Source organism: Cryptomeria japonica, chromosome 9, assembly GCF_030272615.1.
Source record: "Cryptomeria japonica chromosome 9, Sugi_1.0, whole genome shotgun sequence".
In the NCBI taxonomy this organism is placed as follows: domain Eukaryota; kingdom Viridiplantae; phylum Streptophyta; class Pinopsida; order Cupressales; family Cupressaceae; genus Cryptomeria; species Cryptomeria japonica.
Genome location: NC_081413.1, coordinates 716,999,469 through 717,018,804, shown reverse-complemented (window position 1 = coordinate 717,018,804; position 19,336 = coordinate 716,999,469). Strand labels below are relative to the sequence as shown.

The 19,336-nt window shown below is 36.0% G+C and overlaps 1 protein-coding gene across 1 annotated transcript; it reads right to left on the bottom strand.

The window, feature by feature from the left end:
- Nucleotides 1–8,846: 8,846 nt before the first annotated feature.
- On the bottom strand, nt 8,847–13,185 carry LOC131035279 (pentatricopeptide repeat-containing protein At5g39710). Its single transcript, XM_057966953.2, has one exon. The coding sequence runs from the start codon at nt 12,443–12,445 to the stop codon at nt 10,058–10,060; it is 2,388 nt and encodes a 795-aa protein (XP_057822936.2). The 5' UTR covers nt 12,446–13,185; the 3' UTR covers nt 8,847–10,057.
- Nucleotides 13,186–19,336: the final 6,151 nt, after the last annotated feature.

Here is a 19,336-nt window from a genome sequence, read left to right as displayed (position 1 = left end):
CTCACAGAATTAATCAAATTCACCAGAACAAAATTCTCCTCCTCTATCAGATCTTAGACATTTCAGCTTCAGTCTGGTCTCAGTCTCAACTTTTGCTTTGAATATCTTGAATTTGTCCAATGCTTCTGATTTTTCCCTCAAAAAGGCAACCCACATCATCCTAGAATAATCATCAATCAGTAACATGAAATATCGGTCACCCCACACACTTCTTATACTTGTAGGTCCACATAGAGCAGTATGCATAAGATCTAGCAATCCATCAGATGTAGGCAAATCTCTAACAGCTTGAGTAGAACTGATCTTAATCTCTAACATTCCTTACATACTGGATTAACATGTTTAACAATTTTAGGCAAATCTCTAACAGCTTGAGTAGAACTGATCTTAATCATTGAGTCAAAATTAACATGACAAATTCTCCTATGCCACAACCAACTTTCATCAATCTGAGCAATCAAACAACTTTTCTCATTGGCATTCAAATGAAATATATTACCTTCAGTCTTAGTTCCTGATGCAATCTCTATACTGGAGGCATTTAGGATCTTGCATTTTCCATTCTTGAATTGCAAATCATAACCTTTTGTCAGCCATCTATCCAACACTTAAAAGATTATGCTTCAAACCTTCAACATACAAGACATCATCAGTGTTATGTTTACCATCAAAGGAAATAGAACCTCTACCACGGATCACACAGGCTTTGTCATCTCCAAATCTTACTATCCCTCCATCATACCTCTCCCTATTCACAAATTTTCTTTTATCACCGGTCATATGATGTAAACAACTGATGCCAATCACCCATTCATCTTTCTCTTCAACTTTAGCAGCTAAAAATTTCTCACCAATAGTGCAACTTGTGGAATCAACAAGTACCGATCCATATTCTTTGATAGCAATAAACACAATTGCATCTCCTTTTGATTCTTCATCTGTAACACCTTCATCAACAACATAATAACAATTCTTTTGACGTTTATACTTTCAATTAGACTTGTAAGGCTTATCATACTTCTCATGCTTCTCATATCTATAATTTCTATCATGCTTATCAAATTTATCATACCTAGCATACTTAGACATTCTCTTCAGGCACCTAGAAGCAAAATGTCCTATCTTATTGCAAGAGAAACATTTCAAAGGCAATTTTCCTTCATACTTACCAGCTCCTTTAGGCAATCTTTGGGCAATCAATGCTTCAAGCTCATCCAATTCTCTTTCTTGCTCTTCCATCTATCTTCTCTCTTTTTCATATTTGGATATTTTACATTCTTTGGGATCATACTTCTACTTTCTGGATATAGATGCTCTAAATGTTGTCTCAGATTTTCCATGTGATTCACCAAACTCGCTCAGTTCAAATGCAGCAATCTTTCCAACCAACATATCTCTTGTCATAGTAGTCACACTTTGGATCTCATCAATAGCAGCTACCTTATGTTTATAAGCAAGAGGCAATGATCACAGCACCTTAGCAACAATTTCATCTTCTTCAAGGGTTCCACCAGCACATCTGATACCTAGGACAAGTTTATTCACCTTAGCCATGAAGGAGTTTATGTTCTCATCTTCTCTCATTTTCAGCATCTCATTCTTTCTTTTCAAGCTCTGCAACTTAGCAACTTTGACTTGTTTATCTCCTTCATACAAGGTCTCAAGATTCTCCTAGATCTCATGTGCAGTTTGAAGTCCCATTACATTAGTCATCTTAGAATCGGTCAGGGCACTCAGCAATGCTTCCTTAGCTCTAATGTTATTTTCAGCATCCTTGATCTCACCACTAGAAACCGGTCCATTCTGAGGAATAGAATAGGCATCTTTTGTAATCTTTCAGTAATATTCTCTAAGACATATCAAGTGCACCTTCATCCGGTTCTTCCATATAGCATAATTACTTCCATCGAATCTCGGACTTTCCTTCTTAAAAATAACACCTCTAGTTGCCATCTCGAATCTCCTCAAGTGGTCAAGCTTCTTCCATAGGATCTAGCTCTAATACCAATTGTTGGCAACAACAATGAAGGAAAACAAAGGGGGGCGGGGAGGAAGAGGGAAGGTTGAATCAATTTTCACCAAATTAACAAACTTAACTTCAAACACAAATTTGATTAACTATAGCAACAACAAATATAAGAAAATTGATAGCACAACACATAGCACCAAGATTTTGACGTGGAAAACCCGGTCAAGGGAAAAACCACGGTGGGAACCTACCCACAATTAGATGATACTCTACAATAGTATGTGTAAATATTACAATGGGGAATGCACATGCATTCAGGCTCACTGCTCAAATTACAATAACTCAGAAGGCTACAACCCTTGGGGAAGGTTCACTATCTTACAAGGAAGTCTCACTGACTTACAAAGTACTCAAACAACAATCCAGAATCAAATGAACTGAAAGAACAGCATCTGCAAATGCCTGATGACAGTTCCAGTTAAGCACATTTGTCTGCTCTACAACACTCCAATCTCTACTCAATCATAGTGTTGAATGATGTATTCACTTGTTCGCGCCTTTACCTTTCTCTGATAATGCAAACACCACACCGATACCAAATAATTTACATGACTATACCATCTATATATACCAATCATCAACCTTGAAAACAAGATCGGCCAAACCCTCAACTCATAATTACAAAATTACATCATATGTGTAGCGTCATAAAATTGTGACCCTTGCAATTTTCGATCGCATTTGGGTCTTTGCGTTGGTGGATGAATCCCTAAGCCTTATTGGAGACCTGAGACATGCTCAAAACATTCAAAAATTGCATTTTCTACCACCCCACATTGTGTGGCGCGCCTGTCCCAGCCCTATTTTGGGCATCCCTTGATCAAACTTTGCATTGAGTTTGTCAAATGTGAGCGGGAAAAATTTTTCCTATGTCGGCCTAAGATGGAAAATCAAATAAATACCCCTAATTGACAATCATATAAGGAGCATTTCCCCTCCTATTTGAAGAGGAGAAAAGAGTTCGGAAGTGAAGTCAATCGGAAATTAAGTTCATGAGCATAGCGACGATAAGCGGCAAGCAAACATCCAAGCATCCATTGAGCATTTCAAGTCTCCTTTCAAGGATAGGTGTTGCATTCAAATCAAGGATTCAACCATTGAAGAGGAGATCTCTATCAACATTCAAGATATTCTATTCCACATATCCTTTCAAGCAATTCTATCAACATTTCAATTGCATCATCTCTTGAGGTGAATTCTACTTCAGACATTTCTTTTTGTTTACTTGCAAGTATTTTCAATCACTTGGTTAATTCCAAAATGAGGTTTGACCTAAAGGCAAACCCCCAATCCCAACAACATTTTCCTCTCTTTTTTTGTGTGTAGGTTGCAAGTCCGTAGCTGTAATTGCAGATTTAGGATTCATTTTCAGAGACGAAAAAACCCTTTTCGGTGCGCAGATTTTCGGAGGACCAAGTGCAACTTCAACCCGGTCCCAACAACTTTTGCTCAAATTTGCAAGGAAGCCTCAAATTTGCAGGGAAGCTTCATCTTGACATTTTACTGCTAATTCCAGGTGCACAGCTTCATCTTGCATCTCTATCTCAAGATATAATTGCTTCTTTGTCATCTTTACTCTTAGTCTCAATTTGCTTAATTCAACTTGTCTATTTTAAAAGAGGGTTACTTTACTTTCCAAATTCATTGTCAATTTCCTACAATTCACTTAACATTCAATCTCTTTCCATAGGGATTGGATCTAGTGAATTCAAACCCCCTCTTTTAAATGTAATGTGCGTGAGAAGTTGAAGGGAATCCTTTGTGAAACTTTCACTCCTCTTTTGAGGGTAGTAAAGCTTTCCACTTGATCTCCCCTCATTACTTTTCACCACACTACAATACGATACAAAGATCAACCACTGGACCAATATAATGATACACATGACATAACATGGACCTAAACCAAATGCTCAAATACGCAACACCATTGTAAATCACGCCAAGATCAACCGCAACACGCTACACCACCAAATAGGTCTCATATAGCATTAATAGCACCACCGAATGAACAAAACACTAAAACCATGCACAACGATCAATGTAGATCATCAAAAAAAATAGGACACAATTAGGAAATACCAGCAAGCATGTTAGAGTCATTTGTAACAATTGTACCAACACCATTTATCAAATCTTCGTCAATCAACATCTGAAACTCAAGAACACTCAAACAGTAGCAACTGTCACGAGGAAAGATAACTTGCGGAGCACCAAAACACGAACCATTTGAAATGAAGATACACATGAACATCCCAAACAATCTCCCAAAATCACAACTTAAGATCTAATCACACTGGAATATATCAGAGGAAATACCGAACTCTACAAAGCACTGATCAGAAGAACCAAACTGTAAACCGGATCATATGATATGATCAATTAAGCTCCTGAGTCACTGAAACCAATACAAAAAGATATAATGATACTAGAAATACTCCATATACCAAATCATGACCCCAATAAACCAATCTATAACCACCTGAGCAATAAATCATAGGAATATGTTGACATCGATGACAACAACATATCCTAGCAGAAGCAATGACCAACAAATCACACCTCTTCTTCATTTTGAATAAGACAAATTTGAATGAGACAAATTTTGTTATATTATTTTTGTGTTCTATAAATTTTGTCGTTGTCGTTTCTAAACTAAACTCAAACCTTGTAAAACATGATCACTAACTATGACTTTTCTAAACTCAACTCAAACCTTGTAAAACTTGATCACCGACTTTATAATTTTCTTTAAATTGTATCAAACATTGTCATAATACAATCACTTGTATTAACAAAAGTAATTGTTGCACCTCATAATTAATAAATTAGTGTCCTCTTATTAACATTCAAAAGGTGGTCGACTTTTCATCGCACATGGCTACTCTTTATTAGATAGCCACTTTGATGATTTTTTTGAGAGCACTTTGACGTAGATCTCATTTGACATCAATGACAATGATGGCAACTATTTCATCTATGAATCTTTGATCTATGAAATCCTTGACATGAATGACAATCAAACCAACAATCTCTCTCATAGACCTTCGACATCAATGATGATCTTGTCCATGTAATTTTGAGATTAATGACAGCATTGTCTTCTTACATTTGACATCAATGACAATATTTCCAACAATCTCCCCATTTATAATTCATGTCAACCTTACATAGAAATATACAATGAAAATCTCCTCCATATTATGAAACATCGTATTTTTTTCTCTTTTCTCTAAACTCTCTCCTATTGTATATCTATGAATATTATGTCCTCTTATTAACATTCAAAAGGTGGTCAACCTTTCTTCACACAAGGCTACTCTTTATTAGATAGCCACTTTGATGATTTTTTTTAGAGCACTTTGACATTGATCTCATTTGACATCAATGACAATGATGGCAACTATTTCATCTATGAATCTTCAATCTATGAAATCCTTGACATGAATGACAATCAAACCAACAATCTCTCTCATATATCTTCGACATCAATGATGATTTTGTTCATATAATTTTGAAATTAATGACAGCATTGGCTTCTTACATTTGACATCAATGACAATATTTCCAACAATCTGGACCCATTTATCATTCATGTCAACCTTACATAGAAATATACATTGAAAATCTCCTCCATATTATGAAACATCATATTTTTTTCTGTTTTCTCTAATTCTCTCCTATTGTATATCTCTCCTTTAAAATCAATGGCAAAGAAATATTTGTTGTACTTCTATTCACAAATAAAATACAATAAAAACTTATTTATTTTTATTGTAAAAACCAATCCATTTACATTGATCCACTAACAACCTTCGATACGTGTCAATTGCGTAGAGGTATTTAACACTAAAATATTTACCCCTTTGAAGTGGTGTGTCCTATCTAATAAGTGTGCACCGATCTATTACCTACCCTCTCTTTTCTTTTTTCAGTTCCATTGTTTTCCAAGACACATGCCAATACATTTTCAATCACAGCTTTTAATTTTTCTTTCTTAGAATAGCACACCCTCAATCCCTTCCACGTGCCTTAATATAACCTTTGTGTTATCCTTTGCCTTGGTGCATATCCATATAAATCATATGTTATATATGGAAAACTTGGTCATATTGCATCTGATTCAAATCACATTCATTTTGCATTTACACTCTGAATGGATTGCCATACAAATCAGACGCCTACATTAATGAACATGCTCATAAAAGAAAACAGATGTTTTGGGAGCAAGTTTAATAAAGGCAATAAGATAATTTACTATGATAATTTATGCATATTAAGATATGGTGATTAGATATACCCATTAGATAATTGATACAGAATAAAGTCATGCCGATTCCATTTATATGATGTAATATCAATTGGAGACACAAGGCCAGTCTCCATTTGTTTTTCAAACGGTTCATTAGTGAGGATGTTGTGCATAAAGTAAAAACTTTTTAAGAATCATAATCATGAACGTTTAGATCCCTCACAACTCCCAAAAGTGGCAACGATTATGGCTGGCTTATGCTTATTTTGCTAAGATATTTTCTCAGAATAAAAATGAGTTTTCTTGACACTAATTTTACACTAATCTGGTACTGTAATGTTTATTATTACTCATCTGTTTGCTTAAGCAATTCAACTGTAAAGCCCTTCTAGTTAAATTTTTAAAATCTTACTATACTAAAAAACCAAGAATCTTATTATACTAGAAAGTTGAAACAATTTTACGTAGCACAAAGGCTGCAAATGATGTTTCTGATAAGTCACTGGAAATATCTATCATAGCCATCAATAAAATTGACAGCATCCTTAAATCTTAAAATATGTATTGGAACAGCGGGCTGTAAAAGCCTAGGCATCAGGTAATAATAATTAATAATCTTCTGTAATGTTTCCATTTTGAAGTAGGATTTAATAATAAATATTAATAATAAAATTAAAATATAAAAAATAAAAAATAAAACTGAAATATAAAAGGATAAAATTAAAATAAATTAAATTTAGTTAATTTTAATGAATGGTCAAAGAACAATAAAATGAAAAGTTGTGACTCCTTCAAACATGAGGTATAAAAGGGAGAAAAGATTTTCATTTGAAAGAGCACTTTAATCTATAATCAGAAGTGCAGATCTGATATGAATAATAAGACAGAAATGAGGAAATATGACCCTTTAATGTATGTCTCTTTCCAAATAGATGCCTCTCTTCAATAAAATATGAAAGTATAAAAGGATATGGAATGGAAAAGGGATACAAGGAAAATCATTTCAAGTTAGAGATCTAATTCGAATTATCAGGCGATAAGAAGAAGACGCAGCAGTTAATTCAGAAAGGACCCCGCCTTTATAAAGAGGAGAGAATGAAGGATGTAAGTCAAGAAAGGATTAATGAAAAAAGAAAGAAATGGGAAGAAGAAAGGTTGTGACTCTTTCAAAGAGTAGAAACTATGAAAGGTTGTGTTGTTTCAAAAGGTGGTAATTGTGAAAGGTTGTGACTCTTGTCAAAGGATAGACATGAGGAAGAGGTGTGACTTCTCCTTCATATTGGAAGATATAAAGGAAGAAGGTTTCATTTGAGGAAAAAATCCAAGGGAGATCAATTTGGAAAATAATTAATTATACTTAATTCTTATGAAGGGTGGTGACCATTTCTCCAATAAAATATGAAGAAGAATTTATTCCAAGCATTGAAGGGGACACCAATCAATCATCACCCGTAGATCCACAAAGCAATCATCAATTATCCAATCAAGCAAACAATCAATCAGCAAATTATCCTATCAATCATCATTCAACAAGATATTGAACCAGCCTTCATTACATCATCACTCATCAATCATCTAATCAACAATCACTTAATTATCACTCACCTCAAATAATACAATTGAAGGAATTCATTCAATCAATCATTCATACAAATATCAACCATGCATACATCGAATGAGAGCAGAAGTTCTTATACATAGAATCTGCAATTCATCAAGGATATTGACAAGGATCGTTATCATTATTAATAATTTGCAATCTGCGTTCATCGGATTAGATTGGACATATATAAGAACAGCAATCAATAGAAAAATTGACTTGGACTGGTATGCATGGAAATGTAAATATGTTTGATGTATATGTATAGTGGTATGCAATGTGGATAAATGTTATTATACATCTATACCATTTAATATATCTTTGACTAAGACATTAATAAGCCTTGTCAATCTATTGTTTATTTAATTAATAGAATTTGACTAAGATATTAATAAGCCTTGTCAATCTATTGTTTATTTAATTAATAAAATTTGTCTATTCCTTGTTCCCACAAGCCATCACATGTGAAATGGCAGGAAAAAAGTTAGGGAGAGTTAGTAGACCGGTCCCTCAAATTAAGTACACCACATCAAGTGATGGAATTATCATAGTTGGATGTTTCCATCATTTGTGTGGGTCAAGGGGCAAGTTGTCATAGTTGGATACTCAACACTCTTGGGCTTAATTGTGATGAACAGTCTTTGGGCGCCCTTTCAAGGCTTTCCTTTCTGATTCTACAATGGTTGGTTATGGGAACAAGTTAGGGTTTAGGTTCTAGTAGCAAATTTATTTATCATTTCATATGATGTTAATTATTCATTAACTATCTAACTCAATAACTTTTATGAGTTACTTTAGAATGTTAGTGGTAAATGAATTATATCGTTAGAATTGTTAATTTTCAGCCAAAACAAGTACATCCCAGTTAGGAAACATTACATCCCAATCTGCTAGTTTAAATCAAGACAACAAAAATGAAGAATTTCTTCAGAGTGAGTCCATTTTTTTTTATATTGAATAAAAGCAAATTACAAAGAATAAGAGCTACCAATAGGTAGCTAAAGGAGAAATATATTATCTAACCATACTACAAGGCCATTAGATGGCTGAAAGAAACATTCACTTCATATATTGAACAATTTTACATTGACTGAAATTCTAACACTCGTCTTTAATTCCTGAATCTTGGAGCTGCAAAAACAAAAAAGCAACCTAAAAAAAACATCAGAGTAAAGCCTTAAAGTGCCAGTTGTCTGATGATAGTTTCTAGAAAACACTGCAGAATTTCATCATAGTAATCCATTTGATGGCATATTGCACCAAATTAATTACAGTAGTTATATTTGTTAACTATTACAATAAAGACACCCTGATGATGGATAACAGTTACCCATTAAAGTGAATCCTTATTAATCATATGAGGTGTGTTTGGATGTGTCTGGTAAATCTACCCGTTCTGTGCAGTTCAGAAATAGCTATAAAATCCCACGGTATTCTATAGAACCGTAACTTTTGCAGTTGGAGAAGAAAAAAGTTCACAAGGAACTCCTTTGTTTGATATCCCCCAGATATCAAATAAGACCAGTATGAGACTCAGAAGTTTCTAGTAATGGTTGCCAGAGGGCTTGACTTTCTGACAGATAGTAAAAGCTGGTTAACACAGCAGCTACTGGCATATATCTTCATTTAGAAACAAGAAATATTATATTTGATGCGCTAATCGACTTTCAAAACCCTGTAATACTGCAATCTACCTCATATCTAAAATTGACGATGATGAAGATGACTTTTAAATTTTAATGGCCTTTAAACCAAATCGTGTGCAGTACTTGAAAATTTGTGCCACTTCTTAACTTGCCTCTGTCTTCATGCAAATGGGCCATGCTACTCTGCTAAGAACCTCCTCTCTGCTGAAATTTACTCACCATTTAATTCTTAAAAGCACCATCATATAGAGGTAAGTATCACATGCTCGCTTTTCTTTTGGAATTTTGAAACCTAAAACCAAAGTTAAACTGCTGCTCAAGCACGTATGTGCTGCATTGAAGGAAGATCTTGTTCATGAAATGCAGTTGTGGATACAGATCGCCATTTCAATAACCATCTTTAAATGAAATATTTTCCTGCTTGTTTCAGATATAGCAAGGCGCCAATCCATAATCTACTTCCCTGTCATAGGCTTGTATAATTCAATACTGATTCAACATTTTCCTCTTGGAGTTAACAGTATTATATATTTTCAGATTGTTGAGCAAACTCCACAGATAAGCGCATTGTAGGTGTCCACATTAGGCTCTATACCATTCAAAGACATGCTATCTCGAAGCCTCAAAGCCGCCTCCATTTTTCCACCCTGACAGTAACCAAGGATAAGATCATTATAAATAGAAACAAGAGGAGTCATTCCCCTCTCCAGCATATTATTCAAGAGACGTTCACCTGTCTCTGTTTCTCCTTTTCTACAGTATTCCCTAATGAGTATCTTAAAAGAATCCATATCAGGAGTCATACCCTTTTTAACCATTTTATCCTGTACTTCTAGAGCTTTCTTCATTCTCCCTTCCTTGCAATAACCATCAATTAGCAGGTTATAGTCTGAAACAATAGAAATGCAACCATTGTCCAGCATCATGTGAAAAAGGTTATCTGCTTTCTCTGTTTCTCTTTGCATGCAAAGTTGTGTAAAGAATGGAACACAGATTTCTGATTTTGGTATAATTCCTTTTTCCAGAATTTCCTCCATCAGAACCACTGCCTCCTGCAAATTCCCCTCCTGCAAGTGCCTGTGAATTACTCTGGCATAGGTACTTATTTCAAGTATTAAACCTCTTTTCAACATTTGACGAGCAAGATTAAGTGCTTCATGAATGTTATTATCATCGCAAAGCCCAGTAACAATTTTCTCATAGACAGAAATGGTAAGTGAGAAACCTTTCTGAATCATTTCCTCCAACAACTTCAAACCTATCCTTGAATTCCCTTCCTTGCAATGGCCATATATTAGCTTGACATAGCTACTCCTTTTGGGAGTCAACCCTCTTTTTTGCATTTCTTTGAACCATTCATTTGCTTCTTGCAACATGCCTGCTTTGTAAAAACCTTCAATAAGTGTAGTGTAAGTTGCAATACTCAGTTCTATACCTTCTTCCATGGCTTTATTGAGAATTCTTTTCAGCTGTTTAACATTATCCTTGAGATAGTTGCTTTTCAACATTGCAAAGAAGATTGTTTTGGCAGGGACTAACTCTCTTTCCATTGTTAGGAGAACAAAATTACTTGTTTCCTTCACCATCTCAAAGTTGCAAAGTATGCTGATGATTGACCTGTAAGTAGCCTTGTCAAGGAGAAGGTCATGTTCTAACATCTGTTCATGCAGATTTACAGCACTGCTTATGCGCCAGTGTTTCAAATGGGTTTCAATTAAAGCTGCATAAGTTTCAGGGCTGGGCTTAACCCCATTTTGATGAATTTGTTGTAGGAGGGATTTGGCTTCCTGCAAATTACCTTCCTTGCATAGTCCCCTTATGAGTGCATTGTAGGCCTTAATCCCAGGCACAGAGCCTTCATGTATAATATGCTTCATAAGTTCAAGAGCCTCAGTAATTCTGCTTTCCCTACAGTATCCGTCAATAAGCAAATCATAGGTAACACTATCTGGAATTGTACCTGTTTCATGCATTTTAAATACTAAGTTGTTCGCTTTTGGCAGGTTACCTCTCTCACAGTAGGCTTCAAGAACACAATTCCATGTGTCAATATTGGGACAGATTCTCCTTTTCTGCATTTCTTTGAATATTTTAAATACCAAGTCGGGTAGCTGCATTTTGATTATAACTTTAAGAAGCCTGTTGCAGAAGATAACATCATTTGCAAAAGTGCAATTGCTTGACTGTTGAAAAATATCAGCAGCATCTTGAATCATATTAAACCGTGCATAAGTTTTGATCAACATGTCGAGAGCTACAGGTACAGAGAATCCTACATATGCAGAAATCAACGACCTGAAAATATCTGAAGCCGAGGCATGGCACTTGGAAGAAAGAATAAGACAGTCCATCAACGCCCTTGCATCACTAAACATCTTTGCCCTTATTAAAATGTGAATCATTGCAGAGTAAATTTGTATCGTTTCCTGAATGTTTCCTTCTTTCTCTAACAAATGAGACAATTGGATTTTCGATCCAGCAGTGGCATGCTTTACAGCCAATGCTTGCACTACAATACATGGCGTCAATTTAGCAGAATTTTCCTTCAGCAAATCCCACTGCTGCAGCCTCACCAAATCACAGATGGAGTCCAAAGTCCCCCTATCTATTCCTTTAATATCGACATAATCTATTTCTTCTTCACAAATTTCTGCCTCGCAATTCTTTGAGATTGTCTGTGTTGAAAACTTTTCTGCTTTGAAAATTATTTTTGAGAATTTCATCATTACTGTGGAAGTACTTTCCGTTTCGATTGTGGGATTAATGCAATTGATTTTCCTACGTTCAATAAGTCCAGACCTAGAATTTGACAGTCTGGCATGAAATTCTTGCACTCTCCAGAGATTATAATATACCCCTAGTTTTCTTACCAGAGAAACTGTAGAAAATGCAATAACTTTGAAGCTTCTACTGTATTCCATAATTCTTCTCTTGCCAAAATAACTAAATACAGAAAACCTAAAATGTTAACTGTTTAATTTCAAGATATTTTTTCATTCATCACATTATCCCATTTTCTGGCTCCACTCACCGCAGTATTTGACATCACAACATCCAAAAATTTCACTTACTAGTCGGCTAAATGTCAAACCCTAAGTTTGAGCCTCACCGCCTCATTCATTGTTTAGCAAAACCGGTTATTTACAGAATTTTCAACCCTAGACTTTAGCTGCACCAATTCTTGACAACATTTGACACATTTTATCTGGGATTTCAACATGTTCGCTATGAACATTATCTTCTCTCAAGCGCTATTATTTACAGTTATTAAATAATCAACAAAATTTAGCTCAAAGAATTACGAATGCAGACATACCTAGCGGTAACAGTTCATAGCCTTCCCAAACTGATATTTCCTGAGAAGAATAGAACTATTTATCGTTTATTTCTGCCAATGCATGTGGACTGCAGCCATGCCAATTTTATTATCCTTTTGCAGCACAGATCTCCGAATAATAATATGTCCAAACAGGTCCGATACACAGAGCTAAGATTGGGGTCCGACTGAGGAAAAAAGTTGGGATTTTAGAGACGGACTTAAGGGGTTAAGAATCAATGAATCCCGCCTAACGCATGAAAATTTCAGAGCAGCCAAACCAATATCTTCTTCCTAGCATTTTCTTTGTAGTTTTCCACTTTTTCTTAATTAGGCAGGGTATGGTGTTATGGAGAGGTTAATTAGAAAATTCTAGGGTATTTTATTGAGAAAATATAGGAGTTTTTTACAATTAGGTTGTTTGATGAGTTCTAAAGAAATTCAATTGTAATAAATGTAGTTAAAAATTCATCTTTTTTGTTCTTATAATATCATAAATATCATAATTTTATCTTTGTCTCACTTATTTAATTATGAAAATCAAAGAATTAAAAAGTATGGATTCTTATTATCTAATTTATTATTAAAAAATTCACATAAAAATAATAAAAATATTCAAATATATAATATATTTTAAATAAAACAACTTTTGAGATAGGGCAACATTATGTGATGCTCTTTATTGGAAGGAAGTCACTCCACATTATATTTTAATATGAAATTCAAACATATACAATATCTTGACATCCTTCACGCTAATTTCTTGTTTGCATTATATAATACTCAACAAGCAATTAGAAAAGGTGTCTTAACCTTGGAATCATATGTGTAATATATATTCTTGAGAACAGGTGGGCTTGAAGCTCTTTCTAGTGTGGAGTTGGAGGCTACCCTGGAGAAGTTGAAGGCTTGGGGCGTGAGGGGGTTATGGGCAAGGGCACAATTGAGGGTTGTTATGATATTTCTTGGAATAAATGCAAAAATTAGCAAAATGGCATACTACTTCAAAAGGGTGAGTATTGAAAGGGTCCTTCTCCACCTTATTTAAATGCACAACTATGAAGGCACACATCCTTTCATTCTAATTAATTCATTCTAAAGAATAATTCAAACTAATAAATGAATCTATTAAAGTTAAGCATGTCACAAGTGTTTATTTTATTATACTTAGGACTATAGAATATTAGTACAATAACAACCTACAATATCCCTGACTAAATAATTTGTAATTTGTTTCTTCTAACACAATAATGTTTAGGAAATCTAAAGCAAAACACTTAATGTTTTCAAACCCTCTTCAATTGAATCAAAATACCTACAAGATTGAGCAAATTCTACATAAAACTACGCACTTGGCATAAAAACACTCAAAACTCCTTATAAATAAAATCTTATTTTTATTAGCCCACGATGAGTAAGAGAGTTGGCTTGGGCAATGGATTTGCTCCTCATTGGTCTCGAGTTCAACTCTTTGAACCCAGTGTTTATACAATGTGTGTAATGCATGGGCCATTACCTACACCCCAAGGGATTAGTCTTGCCTCAACTTGTCTCGAAATGAGCATCGAGCTAGGTTTGGCACCAATACAAAAACTTAATTTTATTACATAAAGTATGATGTTGTTATTACAACAAAAAATGTTGGAGTTATTTGTTCAACCCCACAAGCCCATGATTAATGTTATGCAACCTTCAGAGAGATTCATCCAAAGACGAATTTGATTATGTAGATTAACCTATAATGAAATTGGATAGATTACAATAAATTAATGCTTTTCTTTATAGAAAGAAAGAGAAACCTAATCTAAAATTAGAAAACTACAATTAGCTCAAAGAATTAAAGATTAGCTCAACTAAGTGAACTTAATCTATTACTGGCCTATTCTAATAAAAGAAAAAAACAGTTAACATTAGCTTAAGTGAATAAACTAATTAAAGGACCTAATTAATTAAATAATTAGATAATGTCTTGATTACTCCAACATATATAATAGCGACAAAGTTGGAAATTATTCAAAAAGACAAACACCTAAAACAACAAAAATATTGCTAACTCTAATCAACTCCCATCAAAAAGAATAAATTATTCAACAGTCAATTTGATCATAATTTTCATATAATTTATAATAAAATTAAGTTATTGTAGAATTTTTGTTTACAGGGGATTAATTGCACTCTGCAACTAGGGCACAAACCTCGGTGGTGTCGCTGGTTATAGGACGCCACCGTGTGCGAGGTCTCCCTGGCCTTGTTGGGAAGCCCTTGAAACATTTATTACTCTCCCTGCAATAAATGGAGTCGAATAAAGGTGACCCCAATAACCCAAAACCGCTCATTCTTTCCTTTGCGAATGGTCGAGAGCAACGAAAAACCTTCAGCCATGCGGTGGAGGGCAAGCGATTCTCATTCCTTGAAGATGCAAAGTTCAAAGCCACTCTCCGCCATGAAGATGAAGCCAATCTCACAGGAACACAAGGTGAGGTCTACCCTTCCAAACGCGTCACCATCAAACCTAACGATTCAATGCTCTTTGCCATTTCTTCTGAGATTTCTAGACTTAGGGATTCAGCAAATTTTTTCGCTACCTTTGATGTAAATAACTTACCATCTCGTCAATATATGAATAAATGGCTGCAAGGTGTGTGCGTCAATAAACTAGGGTTTCACTTTTCATTTTGTAGAATGATTCAAAAGGGTTTGTTTCTAATTTTCTTTGACAATAAGGAAAGCCAAAGCAAAATTGTAAATAAGCAGTTTTGGTCGGTAGGGAATTCATCTTTTAGGGTTGTTTTTTGGGACCCTGAAGCTTGTAATGATGAAATTCTCGCCCTTTCCTATCCGAAATGGATAACCATTAAGAATGTCCTGCCCTTCCTTTGGTCCTGTGTTGACAAAATTGCAGAACCCTTGGGGAAAATTGTAAAAATCGACTCTTCTCCCTCGGTACTCCCTCATCTTGATGCTAGACTCCTCATTACCTTGAAACCAAGTATGGCATACCCTGTTGAAATTGATATTCACTTTAACAATAAAACTTATTATTGTTCAATTGAGTACATGGGTGGAATTGATGCCTACCATTTTTGTAAGGTTAGTGCCCATTTTAGAAGTAAATGTCCCTTATTATCAAATAAACCTTCAAAGTCTAAGGCTCGGGCCTTCGGTCCCCCCCCCCCTATAGATATAGCCTCTCCCTTTGAACCTACCCCCTCGTCTCCCCCTCATGTCCCTTCCTCTCCCCCCCCCGCCTAAATTTTCTCCTTCCCCCTCTCTACTCCCCCACAACCCTCCCCCTTCCTCTTAGGCCCCCTCGATAGCTAACTCCATCCTAGACTACAACAATGCTATCAAGGAGGCCCTCGCCGTTGCCCATCCTCCTCCCTTTAATCTCACTGAATTTGTTGATACCCCTGCTCATCTCTCAACCCCAAGGACCCTTAATTCCCAACGGTTAGTGATGGAAAAATTGAGAAAAGCGGTTGAAGCTAGGAAAATTCTTGAGAAAAACCTTTTCAAGCAGAAATTGGAAATTGAAGCCTCTCGGTGCTAGTTTTCTGACCTTGAGGACATGGATAGGGGTGTTCCAGCTATAGCAGATACCATTAACAGTTCTTTGGTCTAGGACCCTAAACTACCCACTTGCAAAGAACTTAATGGACTCAGTACTGATGAAACCCCTACCCTGCAAGGGGAAAGGGGAAGACCTACTATGGAGGAGGTCCCAGCGAACACTCTAGATGCTTCCGATATTTTAGAGGCCTCTAGGGGAGACCCTACTAGTGATGTCTCTTATACTTCTAGCACCCCTATTATTGCTCTGAAGGCAGAGCCAACTGCCACTCAAGGTGTGGAGACCAACATAGACCCCTTCACTCCTATGAACACCAACTTTTAAAAAGGGCTGGTAGATACTCGAGATGGATCAACTATGGTTAAACACAAGAAAACTAAGAGGAAGAGATCTCCTAAGAATAGTAAGGATAGTGCTAACAGGAAGGAATCTGTAGGTCCTGAACAAATCTCTGAGGCAAGGAAAAAGAGAGGTGGACCCTCCTCTTCTATTGCATTTGATGCTAACAATATAGAAAACAAACGGGATTGGCCCAAGTGTTTTGAGGGATTTAAATCCCAAACTGACCTACCCCAACCAGGTGAATCATGCTAAAAAATAATCTCTTGGAACATCAGGAGCCTTGAGGCCCCTGATCAGAAATACATCATAAAGAGATTTCTTAATGCACATAAGAATATGGATTGCCTCCTCTTGCAGGAGCTAAAAGTTGTGGGCTTTACCCTGCAAATTGGTCTCAAATGTATCTGGAGGGAGGCTACCTCTTTTTACACTAACCATACCAAAGGAAAAGGAGGTTCAACCATACTCCTTAGTCCTAAATGGGCCAACAAAGTGGTTAGCTGGGGACAATCCCCCTATGCTAGGGCTATATGGGTCTCTATTCAAATGGGGAACCAGAGGTTTGGAATTTGCTCTATCTATGCCCCGAATGACTACAGAGAAAGGAAAGAACTATGGAACTTGTTGGAATTTTTGTTCTTTATGTTGTGATTGTCATTGATGGACACACACTTTTATTGAGATCCTCTTTATGTGTATGAGCTTGTGCTCAACCGGTATTTGTTCCAACCGGTATGTTATATACTAGTCTTTAGACTAGTGGTGATTTTGCAGAATGTGTTTCTCGGTCTGAAGCGGCATGTCGACCCCAAGTGGTTCATAGATCCCAAGCGGCATGAGGGAGCAAAGCGGCACAACACATTCTTACCATTCTTCATTTTTGTCAAACCGGCAATCGGTATTGATGAGTTACCAATCGGCATTTTGTGATGAGTTACCAATCCATGGATTGTTTGACGGTGTTGACACATTGACGGTGCTTTTTGTGTCGTGTTACTAAGTACGTCTAGATGCATTGAACCTAGGAAATTGTAATGTAATCCTATTGGACCGACATGAAATCAGATTCCTTTAAAAAGGAAATCATGTCTAGGGTTTTAAGTTGTTCCTGAAAGGGTTAATGTCGTGCTAGGGTTTAAGGTGGAAGTTAAGAATGATCTTATCTGATAAGATCAAGTTGTAACTGTGTGAGAGAGAGAGAGAAGACTGAAGTAATGCTGGAATGCATTATCTGTGAGCAATACTAGATCTAACCAAGCAGTTTGTGCTATTAGATAGATCAAACACTTGTTGATTACTCACATCTTTGACAAGTTTGTAACCCTTAACCGAGTAGGCCTCAAAGCCTTTGTAAAATCGTCTAACAAGGTGGTTCACACATGTGAATCTAAAATCCTCTAACAAGGTAGTCTTTAATCGGACTTATCTCCTAACAGAGATTGAGATTCCTAACAGGATCTGTTATGGTGAAGAACATTGTAAGACCTTAACCGGTCTGGTTTCTATTCTGCAGATAGTGACTTGTGAGTTCCATCTCACCGTGGTTTTTCCCAGTTGGGTTTCCACGTCAAATATCTTGTGTTATGGTTGTATTGCTTTTGTGGGTGAATGCTTTATTCGCATTTTGGTTTGCATGTGTGGTAACCGATATGACTGTTAGACTACTTTACCGGTTTATCTTTAGACTGTGTAAGTGTTTTAGTGCATTGATTATTGGCATACTAATTCACCCCCCCCCCCTCTTAGTATTCATCAGAACTGACTAACAAGGCTAGAGGATATTCCTTGGATTATTGGGGGAGACTTCAATATGGTTGAATCTACCAATGATAAAAAAGGTGGCAACAAATTTGAATGGAAGGGAATGGAAATGCTTCAATGGGATAGAATGATCAACAAACTACACCTTTTTGACCCTATTGCTGGAAGAAAAGACCATTTGAACATTATTTGGTACACCTGGTGTAACTATCAATAGTTGAATAAAAGGATCTACTACAGACTGGACAAGCTCTACTTCAATAAATGCTACTTTGAGATTAACAAAGGCCCTAATGGAGATCGTTATCTTGTCTCCCCATTTACCCTGTCTGATGACCACCTGATAATAATGGGAATTGACCTCTCCCTAGCTGCTCCCCCACCTCCTCTAGACCTCATTCATTCATCCTCAATACTAGACTACTAGAAGATGAGGACCTTCGCTCTTCCCTAGCCTTTATCAGACTATTTAACAAAAAGAATTTGAATCGGCTCTCTAGAATAGATGAATGGAATACAAACATTAAAACCTAGACCATCCTTTGTCAAACAGTGGGCAAAAAGAAGGCCAAGGATGCTAGGAGGATAGAAAGATTACTTCAGGAGGAATTATGTACTGCGGAAATGAATCTTTGGAACTCCCCTAATTATGAAAATCTTACTTACACTCTGATGACAATCAAAGATCACCTCAGGAAGTTTCAGAACCAAAAAATTAAAGGGTTAAAAACTAGGTCCAAACTAAATTGGTTAGACTCGGGAGACAAGGGCTCCAAATTCTTCTTCCATATGCTCAAAGTTAAGGAGGCTAAAGAGAACTTC

What these genes read in the sequence shown, in the direction of transcription:
- LOC131035279 (XM_057966953.2), bottom strand. Translation starts at nt 12,445, where the DNA reads ATGGAATACAGTAGAAGCTTCAAAGTTATTGCATTTTCTACAGTTTCT.